General features: G+C 41.8%; 2 protein-coding genes and 1 long non-coding RNA gene across 5 annotated transcripts in view; all 3 read left to right on the top strand.

Annotated features, from left to right (window-relative positions):
• LOC132862878 (uncharacterized) overlaps positions 1-5187 on the top strand; it is a 50748-nt gene extending 45561 nt beyond the window's left edge. Inside the window, exon 2 of the long non-coding RNA XR_009650076.1 lies at positions 3290-5187. This is a non-coding gene — a long non-coding RNA (uncharacterized LOC132862878). The remainder of the gene's footprint in view (positions 1-3289) is intronic.
• Positions 1-5187, top strand: part of ksr1a (kinase suppressor of ras 1a) — a 32596-nt gene extending 27409 nt beyond the window's left edge. For 2 of the 3 annotated variants that reach the window (XM_060895197.1, XM_060895195.1), the window contains 5 exons: positions 73-206; positions 343-474; positions 554-689; positions 931-1064; positions 1498-5187. In XM_060895197.1, the coding sequence (XP_060751180.1) occupies positions 73-206; positions 343-474; positions 554-689; positions 931-1064; positions 1498-1516 (555 nt within the window). In that variant the 3' untranslated portion in view covers positions 1517-5187. The remainder of the gene's footprint in view (positions 1-72; positions 207-342; positions 475-553; positions 690-930; positions 1065-1497) is intronic. The other variant, XM_060895196.1, reaches the window with a different exon arrangement.
• Positions 5188-5974: 787 nt separating this feature from the next.
• On the top strand, positions 5975-10298 carry LOC132863493 (galectin-9-like). The gene is made up of 8 exons (XM_060896333.1): positions 5975-6121; positions 6873-6961; positions 7064-7271; positions 7462-7725; positions 7826-7855; positions 7978-8066; positions 8909-9065; positions 9609-10298. The coding sequence occupies exons 1-8, from the start codon at positions 6092-6094 to the stop codon at positions 9753-9755; spliced, it is 1014 nt and encodes a 337-aa protein (XP_060752316.1). The 5' UTR covers positions 5975-6091; the 3' UTR covers positions 9756-10298.
• The last annotated feature ends 4758 nt before the right edge of the window (positions 10299-15056 follow it).

Genomic DNA, 15056 nt, shown 5'->3' with positions numbered 1-15056 from the left:
CCGTATCATTAGGTTCACTTCTTCATGGCTGCTTTTCACACTTCACTTTGTCCCTGTTGTTTCTCACTTTAGGGAATGGGTTACCTGCACGCGAAAGGCATCGTTCACAAGGACCTAAAATCGAAGAACGTCTTTCATGACACCAATAAAGTGGTAATTGCTGACTTTGGTCTTTTTGGGATCTCAGGAGTGGTTCAGGAAGGAAGGTAAAGTTTGTTTCTTACTTTTTTCGGCCTCTTGTGTACGATAATAATTTTCTCATAAAATTAGAAAAAAGGTAGCAAGTGTGTGTGTGTGTGTGTGTGTGTGTGTGTGTGTGTGTGTGTGTGTACACGTGTTCAGGCGAGAGAACGAGCTGAAACTTCCCCACGGCTGGATTTGTTATCTGGCTCCGGAGATTGTGCGTAAGATGAGCCCCGGCAACAATGAGGATCGCTTGCCCTTTTCCAATGCAGCTGACGTGTACGCGTTTGGGTGAGGACGTGTGTCATGTGTGTTTCTACACCCAAAACGTTTAATCCAGCAACTGACACACCAATCGTTGTGCTTTCAGCACTATTTGGTACGAGCTGCAAGCGAGGGACTGGCCCATCACCAACCAGCCAGCAGAGGCCACCATCTGGCAGGTGGGCAGCGGAGAGGGCATCAAGAACGTGCTGGCAGAGATCAGCCTGGGCAAAGAAGTCACGGTGAGTGACCACATGGAGAAACGCCGGATGGTCTGGATGTCTGATTATCATGAGTTACTGAAGTTTGTGCACCCACCCAGTCTATACAGCGTATCTCCTACGATAGAGATGGTTCGAGAATATTTGTTAAAGCTGCTTCAAAGCACTTTAGCACTAGAAATACTGTGGCAGGAGAAGTGTGCTCTCAGCTTCGTGTCTCTTTTGTAATCATCTGATTTCTCTTGCGTCACTCTGCTCTAAGGAGATCCTGTCAGCCTGCTGGGCTTACGACCTGCGCGAGAGGCCCACGTTCACGCAGCTGGCCGACATGCTGGAGAAGCTGCCCAAGCTCAACCGCAGGCTTTCGCACCCTGGACACTTCTGGAAATCCGCAGAGTATGTATCGTAGAGGCACGGGGACATGTTCTAAATGTCTGCCATCATTTACTCCACACATAAACGTTATCTCTGCTGACAGAGACGCGAGAACATCTAAGCACGTCTCACCAGTGGACACATGACAAACATGACAAACACTGTTTGCTAGCTTTCGGTTAAATTCTTGGAAATTGTGATTGGGCACAAATAGCTTGAAAACGTACAAAGTACATAACAAGTATAGATGATCTGGTGGTCACATGATCCACATTGTGATTGGCTGATTATAGAGAATTTAATGCTGCACTCTTGTCTGTGTGGCATTTTTTTGGTGATTTTAATCTGATCTGAAGTTACAAACATGACCTGATTATATAAATATATTTTAACATTGTTTTTCTTTTCTTTATCCTCCATCCTTATCCCTCTTTTCTTTTGTGTCTCCGAGCAGAAACTACACTAACGTCTGACATCGTTTTGTTATTAATTAACGTCCTTTTCCCTTCTTCTGTTTTGCCTGTTAACATCCTAACCTCTTGCTTTTCTCTCTTCTGTCTAACTTTCCTTTTTGCCGGCCTTTAGGTTGTAGCCGAAACACTAAAGCAATGAAAACTAAAAGCCCCGGATTTGCCTTGCATGCGTCCTGAAATACAGAACTGCGTGAACTCTGAGCAGAATCGTGACCTGCTCCTGCTCCTGCTCCCGACGTTCAACCGTGTGATCTTCCACCTTTGCTTGCTGTCCTCGGAGTGGAGCGCACTTTGACAATGCACGGATACCGAGTGACTCTTGTCTCCACCCGTTACTGATTATCCCCTTTGGAGTGATGCTCTATCAGCCTCTTTCTTCACTCTCTCCTCTCAGCGTCTTGGCCGAATTTGGTCTTGTGAGATGTAGCGTTTGCCCGGTGGAATTTTTTTCGCCCTCTCGTGGCAGCCTGTCCTTCCTGTTTTGTTTTTTTTGTTTTGTTTTTTTTGTGTGCTAGGAAACATCTTGACTTCTTCTCCCTTGTGACTGAATGCACCGCACCCTTTCCTCCTTCTTCCTACACTTGTTTTTTTTTGGGATCTCCTTCAACGATGTGCACTATTGCTTCTCATACACAGACTCACTGGTCACGCTCTTTCTGCACAGAACGACTGTATAAGCTGTCACACACTTCACAGTGTCCTGGTGCCTGATGACTCATCAACACCAAATGACTTTTAAAGAAACAGGGCGGCCAAAGATATATTTTTAATCACTCTTACTCAGAATGTAGCCCATCAACGTAAACACGTTGGCGCTGGCACTAGTTAGGAAAGCAAATAATCTCTATTATGTCGTTGTGTGGACTGCTTGCCTAAATCATCTTGACTTCTCACCTCAGGAGATATTGTTAGCTAAAAAAAAAAGATATTACATAGAAATTTTTATTACCATTCAATTCACAATCATCTAATGAACAAGAACGCAAATGTTGACGCGTTAAGCTTAAAATTAGTAAGACATGCTGGCGACTTGTATAAATCTCACATCGAAAGTGATACAGCGATATGTTCAGAATGTGATTATGTATTTAGCAGAGCTGAAGAAGTTGCTAAGCCACAGAGGGGAAGGATTGTTGCAGAGTCTAATGCAAAAAAAGTAAAACAGTCGCTAGATATGCTAGAAGTTACGTAGTAAAAATGACCATAGCTGCTCCATCTCTAAAAAAAATGTTTAATTAGCCAAAAACGACCTTGTTTTAAAAGCAAACGTGCTAATATAATGCTATGAGGTATGTTAGTTAGTAGTATCATACAATTAGTAACAGAAAGACAGAACATGAGTTTTCTTTATGTACAAAGTTTTCTATAGCTAACCAGCTACATTAAAAGTTCAGATGAGCTTCTATTAACCATTAATATTGATATATATTAAAACATATATAAAACCATGCTAGGGGGCACGGTGGTTTAGTAGTTAGCACGTTCGCCTCACACCTCCAGGGTTGGGGGTTCGATTCCCGCCTCCGCCTTGTGTGTGTGGAGTTTGCATGTTCTCCCCGTGCCTCGGGGGTTTCCTCCGGGTACTCCGGTTTCCTCCCCCGGTCCAAAGACATGCATGGTAGGTTGATTGGCATCTCTGGAAAATTGTCCGTAGTGTGTGAGTATGAGAGAGTGTGTGTGTGTGTGTGCCCTGCGATGGGTTGGCACTCCGTCCAGGGTGTATCCTGCCTTGATGCCCGATGACGCCTGAGCACAGGCTCCCCGTGACCCGAGGTAGTTCGGATAAGCGGTAGAAAATGAATGAATGAATAAAACCATGCCAACGTCTTGTGCTGGCTAGCTAAATTTCTGCTAGCAATGCTGCTATTGCTGTTTATAACAGCTAGACTAGACATCCAGACAGACATCTTATCTTGATACAAAGATAAAAAATAAATATTCTTATGTCATTTATTTTATTTTAATCAAGCTTATGTTCAGTACAAAAGGCTAATCCTAGCTAGCTACATTAGGAGCCACTTCAAATGCTTAATTGTCGTTGTTAAAATAGTAAAAGTATAAACTAAAGCTATGATTTTAGAAGTTACTATGCTAACAACTAGTGTAGGTTATAACTTCTCTAAACACTTCAACGCTATTCGTAGAATTGACCTTTAGATAGATTGACAGATACCACTGTTGCTTATAGACTATAAAAAGGTTTCAGATATATTTTTAAGGTAAATGTATTTAAATCGAATGTTTTGATAAAGAAAAATGATTTGCAGAATCCTGAAGTAAAGCTAGCTAGTTTCAGTAGATTTTCCTGTTAAAAATAGACTTAAACTCGCTTAATGACGTGTTCAGCTGCTAAAATAGTTTACATCAGTTTATACATAAGCATGCTGTGAGCATACTAGTAGGAAATGCTAGTTACTTGTAATGCTAGCAATGAATAATCTACAGGTGGTAAGAAAAGGTTTTGTTTAATTCAAAATACTAAACCAGCTAGATACATTAAAAGCTACACTCAGATGTATTCAGTAAAATAGTGAAACTAATTACAATCTACGTTTTGGTTCAACAAGTAGAAAATGTGAACAAACAAACTAGCTAGCTGTTAGCTTTGCTAGCGCCACTGTTGCTGCTCGGTATCAAGATCAGCGGCTCCAAGATAGCTGCTTTATTATTCATTCTGTTCAGAAATTCAGAAAATGCTTTTTAACCCAACAGTTTTACGTGAGGATGTGATTTTATTTTTTAATCGTGACATTTTCAAGATGCTGACCTTGGTTTTTTAACAATATTAGCTGCATAGCTTTCGGTGAAATGATAACGATCAAGCTTGACACACCGGACTTGTCTTTGTTGACTAGGTACATTTAGATTAGGAAGGAAATAAAAGGGTGTAAATTTGTATTTTTGGCTGAACTGTTTGTTTAAAAGTAACAAGGATTAAGAGGAAATAAGAAATGCCGGACGAAGCTATGCTGGTTGGTGCGAACAGAGTCGTGGCCTTCGAGTCAGGGCAATAAAGTGAAGTGTTTTTGCTTCTGTATACTCGAGTGTGACATCGAGCCAAAGAGAAGCTCTGCTGTTTTTTTTTTCTTTTTTATTTCTTTCTATTTTTATTTCCTCCACATGTAGCGTAACATGTTCAATAGTCATAGGAAGCAGTGACACGGCCATGTTTCATCGAGCTAGTGATCGTTACCTCTTGTAATGTGTGTGTGTGTGTGTGTGTGTGTGTGTGCGTGTCAGGAATAATATGAAGTAAGAATAAAAGCCTGGAGTGTATTGTACTTTGGAAAATACCGATGACTTGTAAGATATACGTGTATTAAAAATGTATTTATTGTACAGCGAATGAATCTAATTCTTTTCATATTTATATGGACGTTTTATAAATATTAATATATACTGTACTACATTTTGGAATATGTATTGCTCCCCTGTTCCAGATGTATATATGTCTATATTTTTTCATGTAAAAAAAAAATGCTGTAAAATAGTTGTACATTTTTTTTTTTTTTTTCTTTTTCTTATTATTTTTTTTAGAATGGGTCGATACATGTTCTGTCATGTACAAATACATATTTTTGTATTGCATGTGGCTATTATTCTGTAAATGATCCACTTTTTCTTTTGTTTTCCTCTTTGAGAAACAATAAAGCTGTGCTCGCATTTCTAAACTGTTGAATTGTTTCATTTCACGCTAGCAATTTCAGTCTTATTTATTATTATTATTATTATTATTATTATTATTATTATTATTATAGTGTATAACGAGAAAAGTTGTTAAAGAGCCAAAACTTACATTTTGCTTGGAGTGTATGCAGTGTGTGTTTTAGTAATTTTCAAGCAGAATCCAAGAGAGAGAGAGACAGAGAGAGAGACAGTGTGAGAGAAAGAGAATGAGGCAGAGAGAGAGTGACAGAGAGAGGCAGGGGGAGAGAGAGAGACAGTGTGAGAGAGAGAAAGAGACAGTGAGAGAGACCGTGTGAGAGAAAGAGAATGAGACAGTGAGAGAGAGAGACTGTGAGGCAGTGAGAGAGAGAGTTAGAGAGAGACAGAGTTAGAGGCAGTGTGAGAGAGTGAGAGGCAGAGAGAGAGAGAGATTCAGGAAAAAAAATCAAGGCTAGAAGATTTCTTTATTTAGGATAGAATAGGTTTCACGATGTGTGCGTGTGTCCGTGTGTGTGTATGTGTGTGTGTGTGTGAGTGTGTGCGTGTGTGAGTGTGTGTGTGAGTGTGTGTGTTTTGTGTGTTTGTGTGTGTGTGTGTGTTTTGTGTGTGTGCGTGTGAGTGTGTGTGTATGTGCGTGTGTTTGTGTGAGTGTGTGTGTATGTGTGTGTGTGCGTGTGTTTGTGTGAGTGTGTGTGCGTGTGTTTGTGTGAGTGTGTGTGTGCGTGTGTTTGTGTGAGTGTGTGTGTGTGTTAGGGTTAATGAGTAACAGTCTGTTTTGTGAGTAGGAGGAGTGTCAGTAACAATACTAGATAATACCAGTGATAATATTTCCTTTTCCAGGTAAACAAAACTTACACCTGAAACCGAAACTAAACTGCAGTCTCCTACACAAGGTGATAGGACATTAACATGGCCACCCAGCAGCCTTACCTGTGCAAGGTAAACACTTTCTATTCCATTTAATAATGTCTGTTTATTAAAGCTTTAGTGCCGGATCGTGTCGTTTATACTGTATTAACATTCAGACTCGTGATGAACAGACATTTGGTTGCTGTAAAGCTTTTATTACTGCGTGTATACACTTCACTCACTGATGTAGTGTTCAGTGCTTATAGGTGGATGTTAAAGGTTTATTTATGTAATGAAGCTTTAATGCCGATTTTAGGCCTCGTTCTTGATTCTAAATTGCAGATTTATTACAATGAGCTGAGTCATTATAAATAATATTCACAAAATAGGTCTTGGGCTCTTTAAATTTTTTTTTTTAAATCATTGTTATTTATTTATTTGTTTATTTGTTTATTTAATATTTTATGAAATGAAAAAAGCTCTCAGATTACAAAATGATTTCGCATAGACTTTAATTCAACATTAATTCCAGTCAATGGCAATACAACAAACATCTATAGCACCTGAGGTTCATTTAACAGCTCCTCTCTGGCGCCCCCTATGTAAGATACACTTAATAAGATAACTGTTTTTTTTTTTTTTTTTTTTTTTGCATTTATTCCAATGTGTTTATCAGAATACATAAAACTTTAAATACAAGAATACTTTTGTCTCTATTTAGTCGAAACCCAGAACATGGATATAAAATGAGTCTTAATTTTACTGGAATTCAGCAAACGGATTTAAACACACATTAAACGTCATTAAACCGCTCCTGATCTCGCTGCTTCCTCCCTATCAGATCGTCCCGTTTACAGGCCACATCCAAGGAGGTCTGTTTGAAGGAAAGACGGTCACTGTGACAGGACGAGTTCTGGCAGGAGCAGAGAGGTGAGAAACGTTCTGCTCATTTGTTCAGTGTTGTATTAATTCATAAATCGAGACAAAACATTAGCAGTGGATTAAATAAACCCTCCTGGATTTTATGGACAGGTTTGTTGTGAATCTGCAATGTGGCACTAACAAATCCAGTGATATCGCCCTTCACTTCAACCCACGCTACGTGGGTAACTCGGGTCACGTGGTGTGTAACACACTGCAGAATTCCTGCTGGGGTTCAGAGCAAAAGACCAAAAACACCCCACTTCCCAGAGGCTCTGACTTCACCCTCAGCTTCCTGGTCAACCGAGACTCCTATTCGGTTTGGATGCTTGTTTTCTTCTTCTTCTCTTTATTGTACACTTCTGTAATTATTCCTCCTTACCTTATTCACTACTCGTTTACCTTTCCTCCATCTCTCAATCCGTTCTGCTATAGAGAGACCATTTCTTGGACAGAATCGATGACTGATCAGTGTATCTATCGGTTAATCCGTCTGACTTGTGTCTCAGGTGATCGTGAACGGAGCCCACTTCCTGGAGTACCTGCACCGCCTCCCTGTCTCCTGTGTGAACGCCATCTCAGTGGACGGAGGTATAGAACTCGTGTCCATCGCTTTCCAGAACCCGAACTTTCCCATCAACCAGAGAGGATTTCTGACGCATCAAGTGGTGCAGAAGGTCGGAAGCTCAGTGACCCGTGGATCAGGTAGGAATAGACAGAGACATCAGCAGTACGAGAGCCCGGTCCAGGCGGCTGCTAGTTGGTTTGTCGCTGTGAGTAAAACTTTCTTTCTATATTCTATAGAAATATACAGGTCATCGATACAACGTCTGTTGTTTTAGTGTTTCTTTAAACTTCTATCTTTCTTCACAGGCACCGCCGCCATACAGCGCACCTACTTACGTAAGCACAGCATATCCCATAATCCTGTGTGACACTGGAACAATTAGGTTTTGCTCAATTAAATTTATCATGGTGTAGTGACACATTTCATGCAACATATTTATTTTTGCATGTTTCCTCAGGTTTTACCGTATAAAGCTATTATTCAGGGTGGATTTTACCCGGGCAGAGTCTTCACCGTACAGGGCTGTGTCAACCACGACACTGACAAGTGGGTGGTGTTGATATTATATTATATTATATTATATTATTCATTCATTCATTCATCTTCTACCGCTTATCCGAACTACCTCGGGTCACGGGGAGCCCCGGCGTCATCGGGCATTAAGGCAGGATACACCCTGGACGGGCACACACACACACACTCTCATTCACTCACACACTCACACACTACGGACAATTTTCCAGAGATGCCAATCAACCTACCATGCATGTCTTTGGACCGGGGGAGGAAACCGGAGTACCCGGAGGAAACCCCCGAGGCACGGGGAGAACATGCAAACTCCACACACACAAGGTGGAGGCGGGAATCGAACCCCCAACCCTGGAGGTGTGAGGCGAACGTGCTAACCACTAAGCCACCGTGCCCCCCTATATTATATTATATTATATTATATTATATTATATTATATTATATTATATTATATTATATTATATTATATTATATAGGGGGGCACGGTGGCTTAGTGGTTAGCACGTTGGCCTCACACCTCCAAGTGTCAACCGAGGTGTGCCTCGGGGGTTTCTCGGGGGTGCCTCGGGGGTTTCCTCCGGGTACTCCGGTTTCCTCCCACGGTCCAAAGACATGCATGGTAGGTTGATTGGCATCTTTGGAAAATTGTCCGTAATGTGTGAGTGCGTGAGTGAATGAGAGTGTGTGTGTGTGCCCTGTGATGGGTTGGCACTCCGTCCAGGGTGTATCCTGCCTTGATGCCCGATGACGCCTGAGATAGGCACAGGCTCCCCGTGACCCGAGGTAGTTCGGATAGGCGGTAGAAGATGAATGAATGAATGAATGAATATTATATTATATTATTTTTCCTTTCTTCCCAGGTTCAGCATCAACCTGCGTCATAACTCCGGCATTGCTCTCCACTTCAACCCGCGTTTCACCGAGAACGCAGTGGTGCGTAACAGCCTTCTGAATGAGTGCTGGGGAAATGAGGAGAAGAGCGGCGGCATGCCCTTCTACAGAGGCCAGCAGTTTACGGTAATCAGAACCTCTGTACAGGTCTCACACTGAGAAAATCTTCCAGATGTGTTCAGTCGGACCCTGGTGAGCTTTTGACATAATGCTCAAAGCTCTTCAGTGTAAAAATCTAGCATTTACAATGTTCTAGGTTCTAACATGTGCTTCATTGGCGCTGGAGACTCATTTAGTTATTGGAATAATAATAATAATTTGTGGGACGGCCGTCTCGAACCCACATCTCCCGACTCTCACGTGAACATTTATACAGTATTTGTACCATTTTTCCTCCTGTTTCTTAACATAATGTTCTGAATTGTGTTCACGTCACTTTTAGTCTTTCAGACATTTTTATCTACTGTACATCTGTTCAGTGAAGGTCTGAAGCACTTAAGAGTAAAATGTCTCGTACGCCATTAACTTTAACTGATATCACCCATACGTCTTACTGTGCTCTATGGGATCTCCTATATGATGTATGTTACAGGCTGAATGTCATAGATTTCCGATTTGGTCGTGAAGCTCGTGTTCACTTTCACACCTACGTTTAAATGCTTGTTTCAGGTGAGCGTCACGTGCGACACTCAGTGCTACAGGATCGCCGTGAACGGCGTCCAGATGTTCACCTACAACCACCGTTACTTCCTGTTTCAGCAGATCGACATCCTGGACATTGAGGGAAACATCAGTCTGAGTTCTGTTGTAGTTTAAGGGCTGGTTTTGACGTTCGAAGCTTTAAGCTATAAAACTGTAAAACCAGTTCAAACCAGAATAATGCTTCAAACGAGTCTTTTATGTAAAAATCATTTGTTTTACACACACACACATTTACATTTACAGCATTTAGCAGACACGCTTATCCAGAGTGACTTACAACTGAGCAACTGAGGGTTAAGGGCCTTGCTCAGGGGCCCAGCAGTGTCAGCTTGGTGGACCTGGGGTTTAAACCCATGACCTTCCGATCAGTAGCCCAACACCTTAACCACTGAGCTACCACATCACGCACGCACGCACGCACGCACGCACGCACGCACGCACGCACGCACGCACGCACGCACGCACGCACGCACGCACGCACGCACGCACGCACGCACACACACACACACACACACACACACACACACACACACACACACACACACACACACACACACACACACACACACACACAGGGTGTTTTTAGGAGGTCTTTAGCTACGTTTATATGTATTTAGAATGTGTGTTTGCAAATAAACGAGTCAAAAAAATTCTAAACGGGTTTTTACTTTTATTAATCTTTAGAAATCCAGAAACCGAAACTGAACAAGAGGGCAGGGCCATTAAAGAGTGAGGAGCAAAATCAGGGATTAGATATGATTTCCTGTGGTTGTAAAACATGAAATCTATACAGAAATACTCCTATTGGATGCTGGGGAAACAAATCCAGCTTCAACTGCACCAAGTCAAAGAAAACCTGAGGCAAAGTGTACAGTACAGTATAAGTGCTCTGCATTTTACAACCTTATTTACAACCCAGTGTCTTTCTCCAACTCAAAGCCATAAAAAATACATGTCAAATAAAAGCCAGATAAAGATCAGACGTTACAGAAGTCCAGTGCAAATAACAAAGGAACATGACACTCACCACTTCCTGTATATCGCAGCCTTTTCTAGTAAACAGAAACTCAGGACAACCTTCACAAACAGGTATCAGGTGTATTGTGTGTTCACACTGCGGCGACTCGGCACCACATCACCATGTCCTTCCTGTCAGCATCCGTATCTAAATCCTGTAAGGACTTTAACCTGCACACTTCATTCTCATTTCATTAGGATCATCGTGTCGAGGTTAATGAGCCACTACTCTGAATGGCTCTGGTGTTCATAGATTCAGGATCCACAATCAGGGAAATTATTAAAACCTTAAAGCCGTTTAACTCTCTGGACTATTTAACTTTCTGCATTAAATAAAAAAAGTAGACTTTTTTTTGGCCAGACTCCAAAGTAACCAACTTACATTTTTTTTTTCCTTTTTTTTTTATTTTAATTTTTTTTATATTTTGTTGTGGGGTTTTTTTAACCCTCTTCACGACATGCAGCAGTGGGTTGAAATTTGGGTTTGAAATTTATTTGTCATTCAATTTCAAATTCAATAAAAAACCTAAAGAATCTGGATGTGCATATATATATATACAATAAATAAACATTTTTTTAGTATTAATGGTATATAATGGGGGGCACGGTGGCTTAGTGGTTATATAGCACATTCGCCTCACATCTCCAGGGTTGGGGGTTCGATTCCCGCCTCCACCTTGTGTGTGTGGAGTTTGCATGTTCTCCCCGTGCCTCGGGGGTTTCCTCCGGGTACTCCGGTTTCCTCCCCTGGTCCAAAGACATGCATGGTAGGTTCATTGGCATCTCTGGAAAATTGTACGTAGTGTGTGAGTGCGTGAGTGAATGAGAGTGTGTGTGTGCCCTGTGATGGGTTGGCACTCCAGGGTGTATCCTGCCTTGATGCCCGATGACGCCTGAGATAGGCACAGGCTCCCCGTGACCCGAGGTAGTTCGGATAAGCGGTAGAAGATGAGAGAGAGAGTGATTCTTCTTTTTATGCTGCTTCCACACTTCCATATCTGAATTGAAAAGCTGACTGATTTCCTCGTTATCAGAAGGTCTGTTTGAAGGGAAGACCGTCACTGTGACAGGACGAGTTCTAGCAGGAGCAGAGATGTTATCAAACCATGTGGTAATAAATGATGGATTTCTGGCTTGAATTAAGCTGTGACTTGATAAAGTCTGTTTGCTTGAAGTAAAACATTCTTGGATCAACAAGCTGAAGTCAATCCAGTCTAGTAGACCAAACCCTGAAGTGAAACGTTTTGAATCAACCTTCAGAACATCACCATGCTACTGCTAACACGGTGACGCTAACGTTATATAAGCTAACGAAAAGGCTTATTGACACTACTGCAGCTAAAGTAAAGAAAATAATATAGTCTTCACCAGGCCACAAGCCACTAATATACTGTTCCTTAATTGATAAATAATTTTTTGATTAGACATTTAGAGAAGAAGTCACCAGAAGAAGTCACCAGCGTCAGTGATCTGTAGCAATAACAAGTAGCAGTGAGAGGTCAAGCTGTCATGTTCACCAGTCATTCTACACTTTAAGAGAGCTTAGTGAAGAAATGAAGCTCTGAAGTTGCTGGAACATAAGTGGAAAACAGTAACTGACTTATTTCACGGACGTTCCCCATTATTAAAAGTGTTAGAATTATTAACTTTAAGGTAGATACCAGGTATTATTAAGAGCTGATTATTTTCCCTCCTTCCTTCCTTCCTGGTCGATCGAGAATGTTTGTTTATTAGGCTTTGATCAGTGTATCTATCAGTTAATCCGTCTGACTTGTGTCTCAGGTGATCGTGAACGGCACCCACTTCCTGGAGTACCTGCACCGCCTCCCCGTCTCAGTGGACGGAGGTGTAGAAATCGTGTCCATTGCTTTTCAGAACCAGGCTATGATTCTCAACCCAAAGCAGAATTTTAATATTTACAATTTACATTCAGGTTCCACCATGAATATCTCATTTCTCATTTTATACTGCTTATCCGAACTACCTCGGGCCACGGGGAGCCTGTGCCTATCTCAGGCGTCATCGGGCATTAAGGCAGGATACACCCTGGACGGAGTGCCAACCCATTGCAGGGCACACACACACTCTCATTCACTCACACACTCACACACTACGAACTATTTTCCAGAGATGCCAATCAACCTACCATGCATGTCTTTGGACCGGGGGAGGAAACCGGAGTACCCGGAGGAAACCCCCGAGGGAGAACATGCAAACTCCACACACACAAGGCAGAGGCGGGAATCGAACCCCCAACCCTGGAGGTGTGAGGCGAACGTGCTAACCACTAAGCCACCGTGCCTCCCCACCATGAATATGGGATAGTTTATTTACAGTTATCGTAGGTGGCACAAGGCTGGTTCACACATGGTACGTTTATGGAATTAGCACAGACGTCAGTGTCGAAGCGTGTGAATATCCCTGTAACCTGGCCTAGATATGAATAATGCAAAGAGGCAAAGGCCTCTTATGCTGCACCTGGTTTGTGTGCCGTGAGCAGAACTTTCTATTTGTCCTTTCATACCTTTATATGTTTGATATATGTCTGAGTAGATCCTGTTATCTTTCTTCAAAGACACCTCCTCTGTACAGTCCTCCACAGGCTTATGTAAGAACCATAATCCAATAATCCACCACAGATGGTCTTTGAAGGTCTAATGTGTGTGTGTGTGGTGTGTGTGTGATTGCGATCTGATATGATTAATGATTAATTTTTCTTTCTATTTAGAAATGACTTAATATTAATTTTTAGTTTTCAAGACAAAACTTTATTGAGCGTAAGTGGGAAGGCTAATCATTTTGCAAGCCCTTTGAAAGCCCTTTCATTAGCGAAGCCGGACAGTCAGCTAGCAAAACATTTTGATGGATGCTTTTCAAATCAATGTACTGCACATCAAATATCAGGGATATAAAACCTGTTACCATGGTGATTTGCATAGCCTAGATTTATAGTTGGCTAACTACCTTAGGAACGCATTAACATGTTAAAATTGCATCTGAAATAGAAATCTGTTTTGGATGGGATTTAATTCTCAAATGCAATATGCAATGCATTTCTTTGAAGATACACGATAATAGCTTCCTATCTACCTGATCTGCTAGCTGTGGGCTAGCTGTGTTACTGAGTTTAAATGAAACACATCCCTGGACTGAACTGTTTTAAAGGACATAGAGCGAAATCCAGTGCTCTATACAGTATGTAAAAATAAAGACATTAATAAAGACAATTTTCATGTCTCCTCAGGTACTGCCATATAAAACAAGACTCCAGGAAGAGTCTTCACAGTGCACGGCTTTGTCAACCGCAGTGCTGACAGGTGTATGCATTAGTAATAGAAAACGTCTGAGAATCAATTATTTACAACATTATAATACTGGTTTTAAAGCCTCTCAGTACCAGATCCTCAAAACACCTGATCCTCAAAACCTGCCCCAGTACCAGCTGATCAGAACCAGATCCTCAGGACTAGATCTTCAGAACCAAGCCCCCAGTACCAACTTTTCAGAACCAGACCCGCAGAACCAACTTCACAGAACCAACCCTTCAGAACCAGAACCTCAGAACCCAATACTCAGTTCTAGCCCTTCAGAACCAGATCCTTAGAACCAACCCCCAGAACCAACCCCCACAGAACCAGACCTTTAGAACCAACCCCTTCAACCAACCGCCCAGAACCAAACCCCCAGAACCAACTCCTCAGAACCAACCCCTGGAACCAACCCTTCAGAACCAGCCCCTCAGAACCCAATACTCAGTTCTAGCCCTTCAGAACCAGATCCTTAGAACCAACCCCTTCAACCAACCGCCCAGAACCAAACCCCCAGAGCCAGACCCTCATAACCATACCCTTGGTACCGGCCCCAATTGATCTACCAATTGATCGAGGCCATTCTCATCTGTAGAGCAGAAATACAAATCGTTCCATCACCAAGATCTGTTTCACAGCCTTTAGGTGATTGGATGATGTTTTAGACAATTGCTTTGAACGGGAACATAGAAGAGAAATCAGCATAAGTTTTTTTCTTTCTTCCAAGGTTCCGCATCAACCTGCGTCATAACTCTGGCATTGCTCTCCACTTCAACCCATATTTCAACGAGAACGTAGTGGTGCGTAACAGCCTGCTCTGTGAACAGAACCTCCGTGCAGGTCCCATACTGAGAAAAAATGTTCAGATGAATTCATTCTGATCCTGTAGAGCTTTTCATAAATCTGTAATGGACACAATATGTTTAGTACAATGACAAATTGTTTCTGCAGGTCGTTGGATGTGTCGGCTTTGTAACAAGCAGAGAAAATTTTCAGAACCTTCAGCTGTGTGGTTTTTCTGTAACGTGAAAAGTTGCATAATTTTGTGTGATATAAGTGTACTTAATCACACCACCCTGTCACTGATTAT

Source organism: Tachysurus vachellii, chromosome 20 (assembly GCF_030014155.1).
Source record: "Tachysurus vachellii isolate PV-2020 chromosome 20, HZAU_Pvac_v1, whole genome shotgun sequence".
Classification (NCBI taxonomy): Eukaryota; Metazoa; Chordata; class Actinopteri; order Siluriformes; family Bagridae; genus Tachysurus; species Tachysurus vachellii.
This window is presented reverse-complemented; position numbering and strand designations above follow the sequence as displayed.

What these genes read in the sequence shown, in the direction of transcription:
- LOC132863493 (XM_060896333.1), top strand. Translation starts at nt 6,092, where the DNA reads ATGGCCACCCAGCAGCCTTACCTGTGCAAG. An exon ending in TCAACCGAGACTCCTATTCG is followed by an intron (nt 7,272 to 7,461) that starts GTTTGGATGCTT and finishes CTTGTGTCTCAG; the next exon opens with GTGATCGTGAACGGAGCCCA. An exon ending in CATACAGCGCACCTACTTAC is followed by an intron (nt 7,856 to 7,977) that starts GTAAGCACAGCA and finishes ATGTTTCCTCAG; the next exon opens with GTTTTACCGTATAAAGCTAT.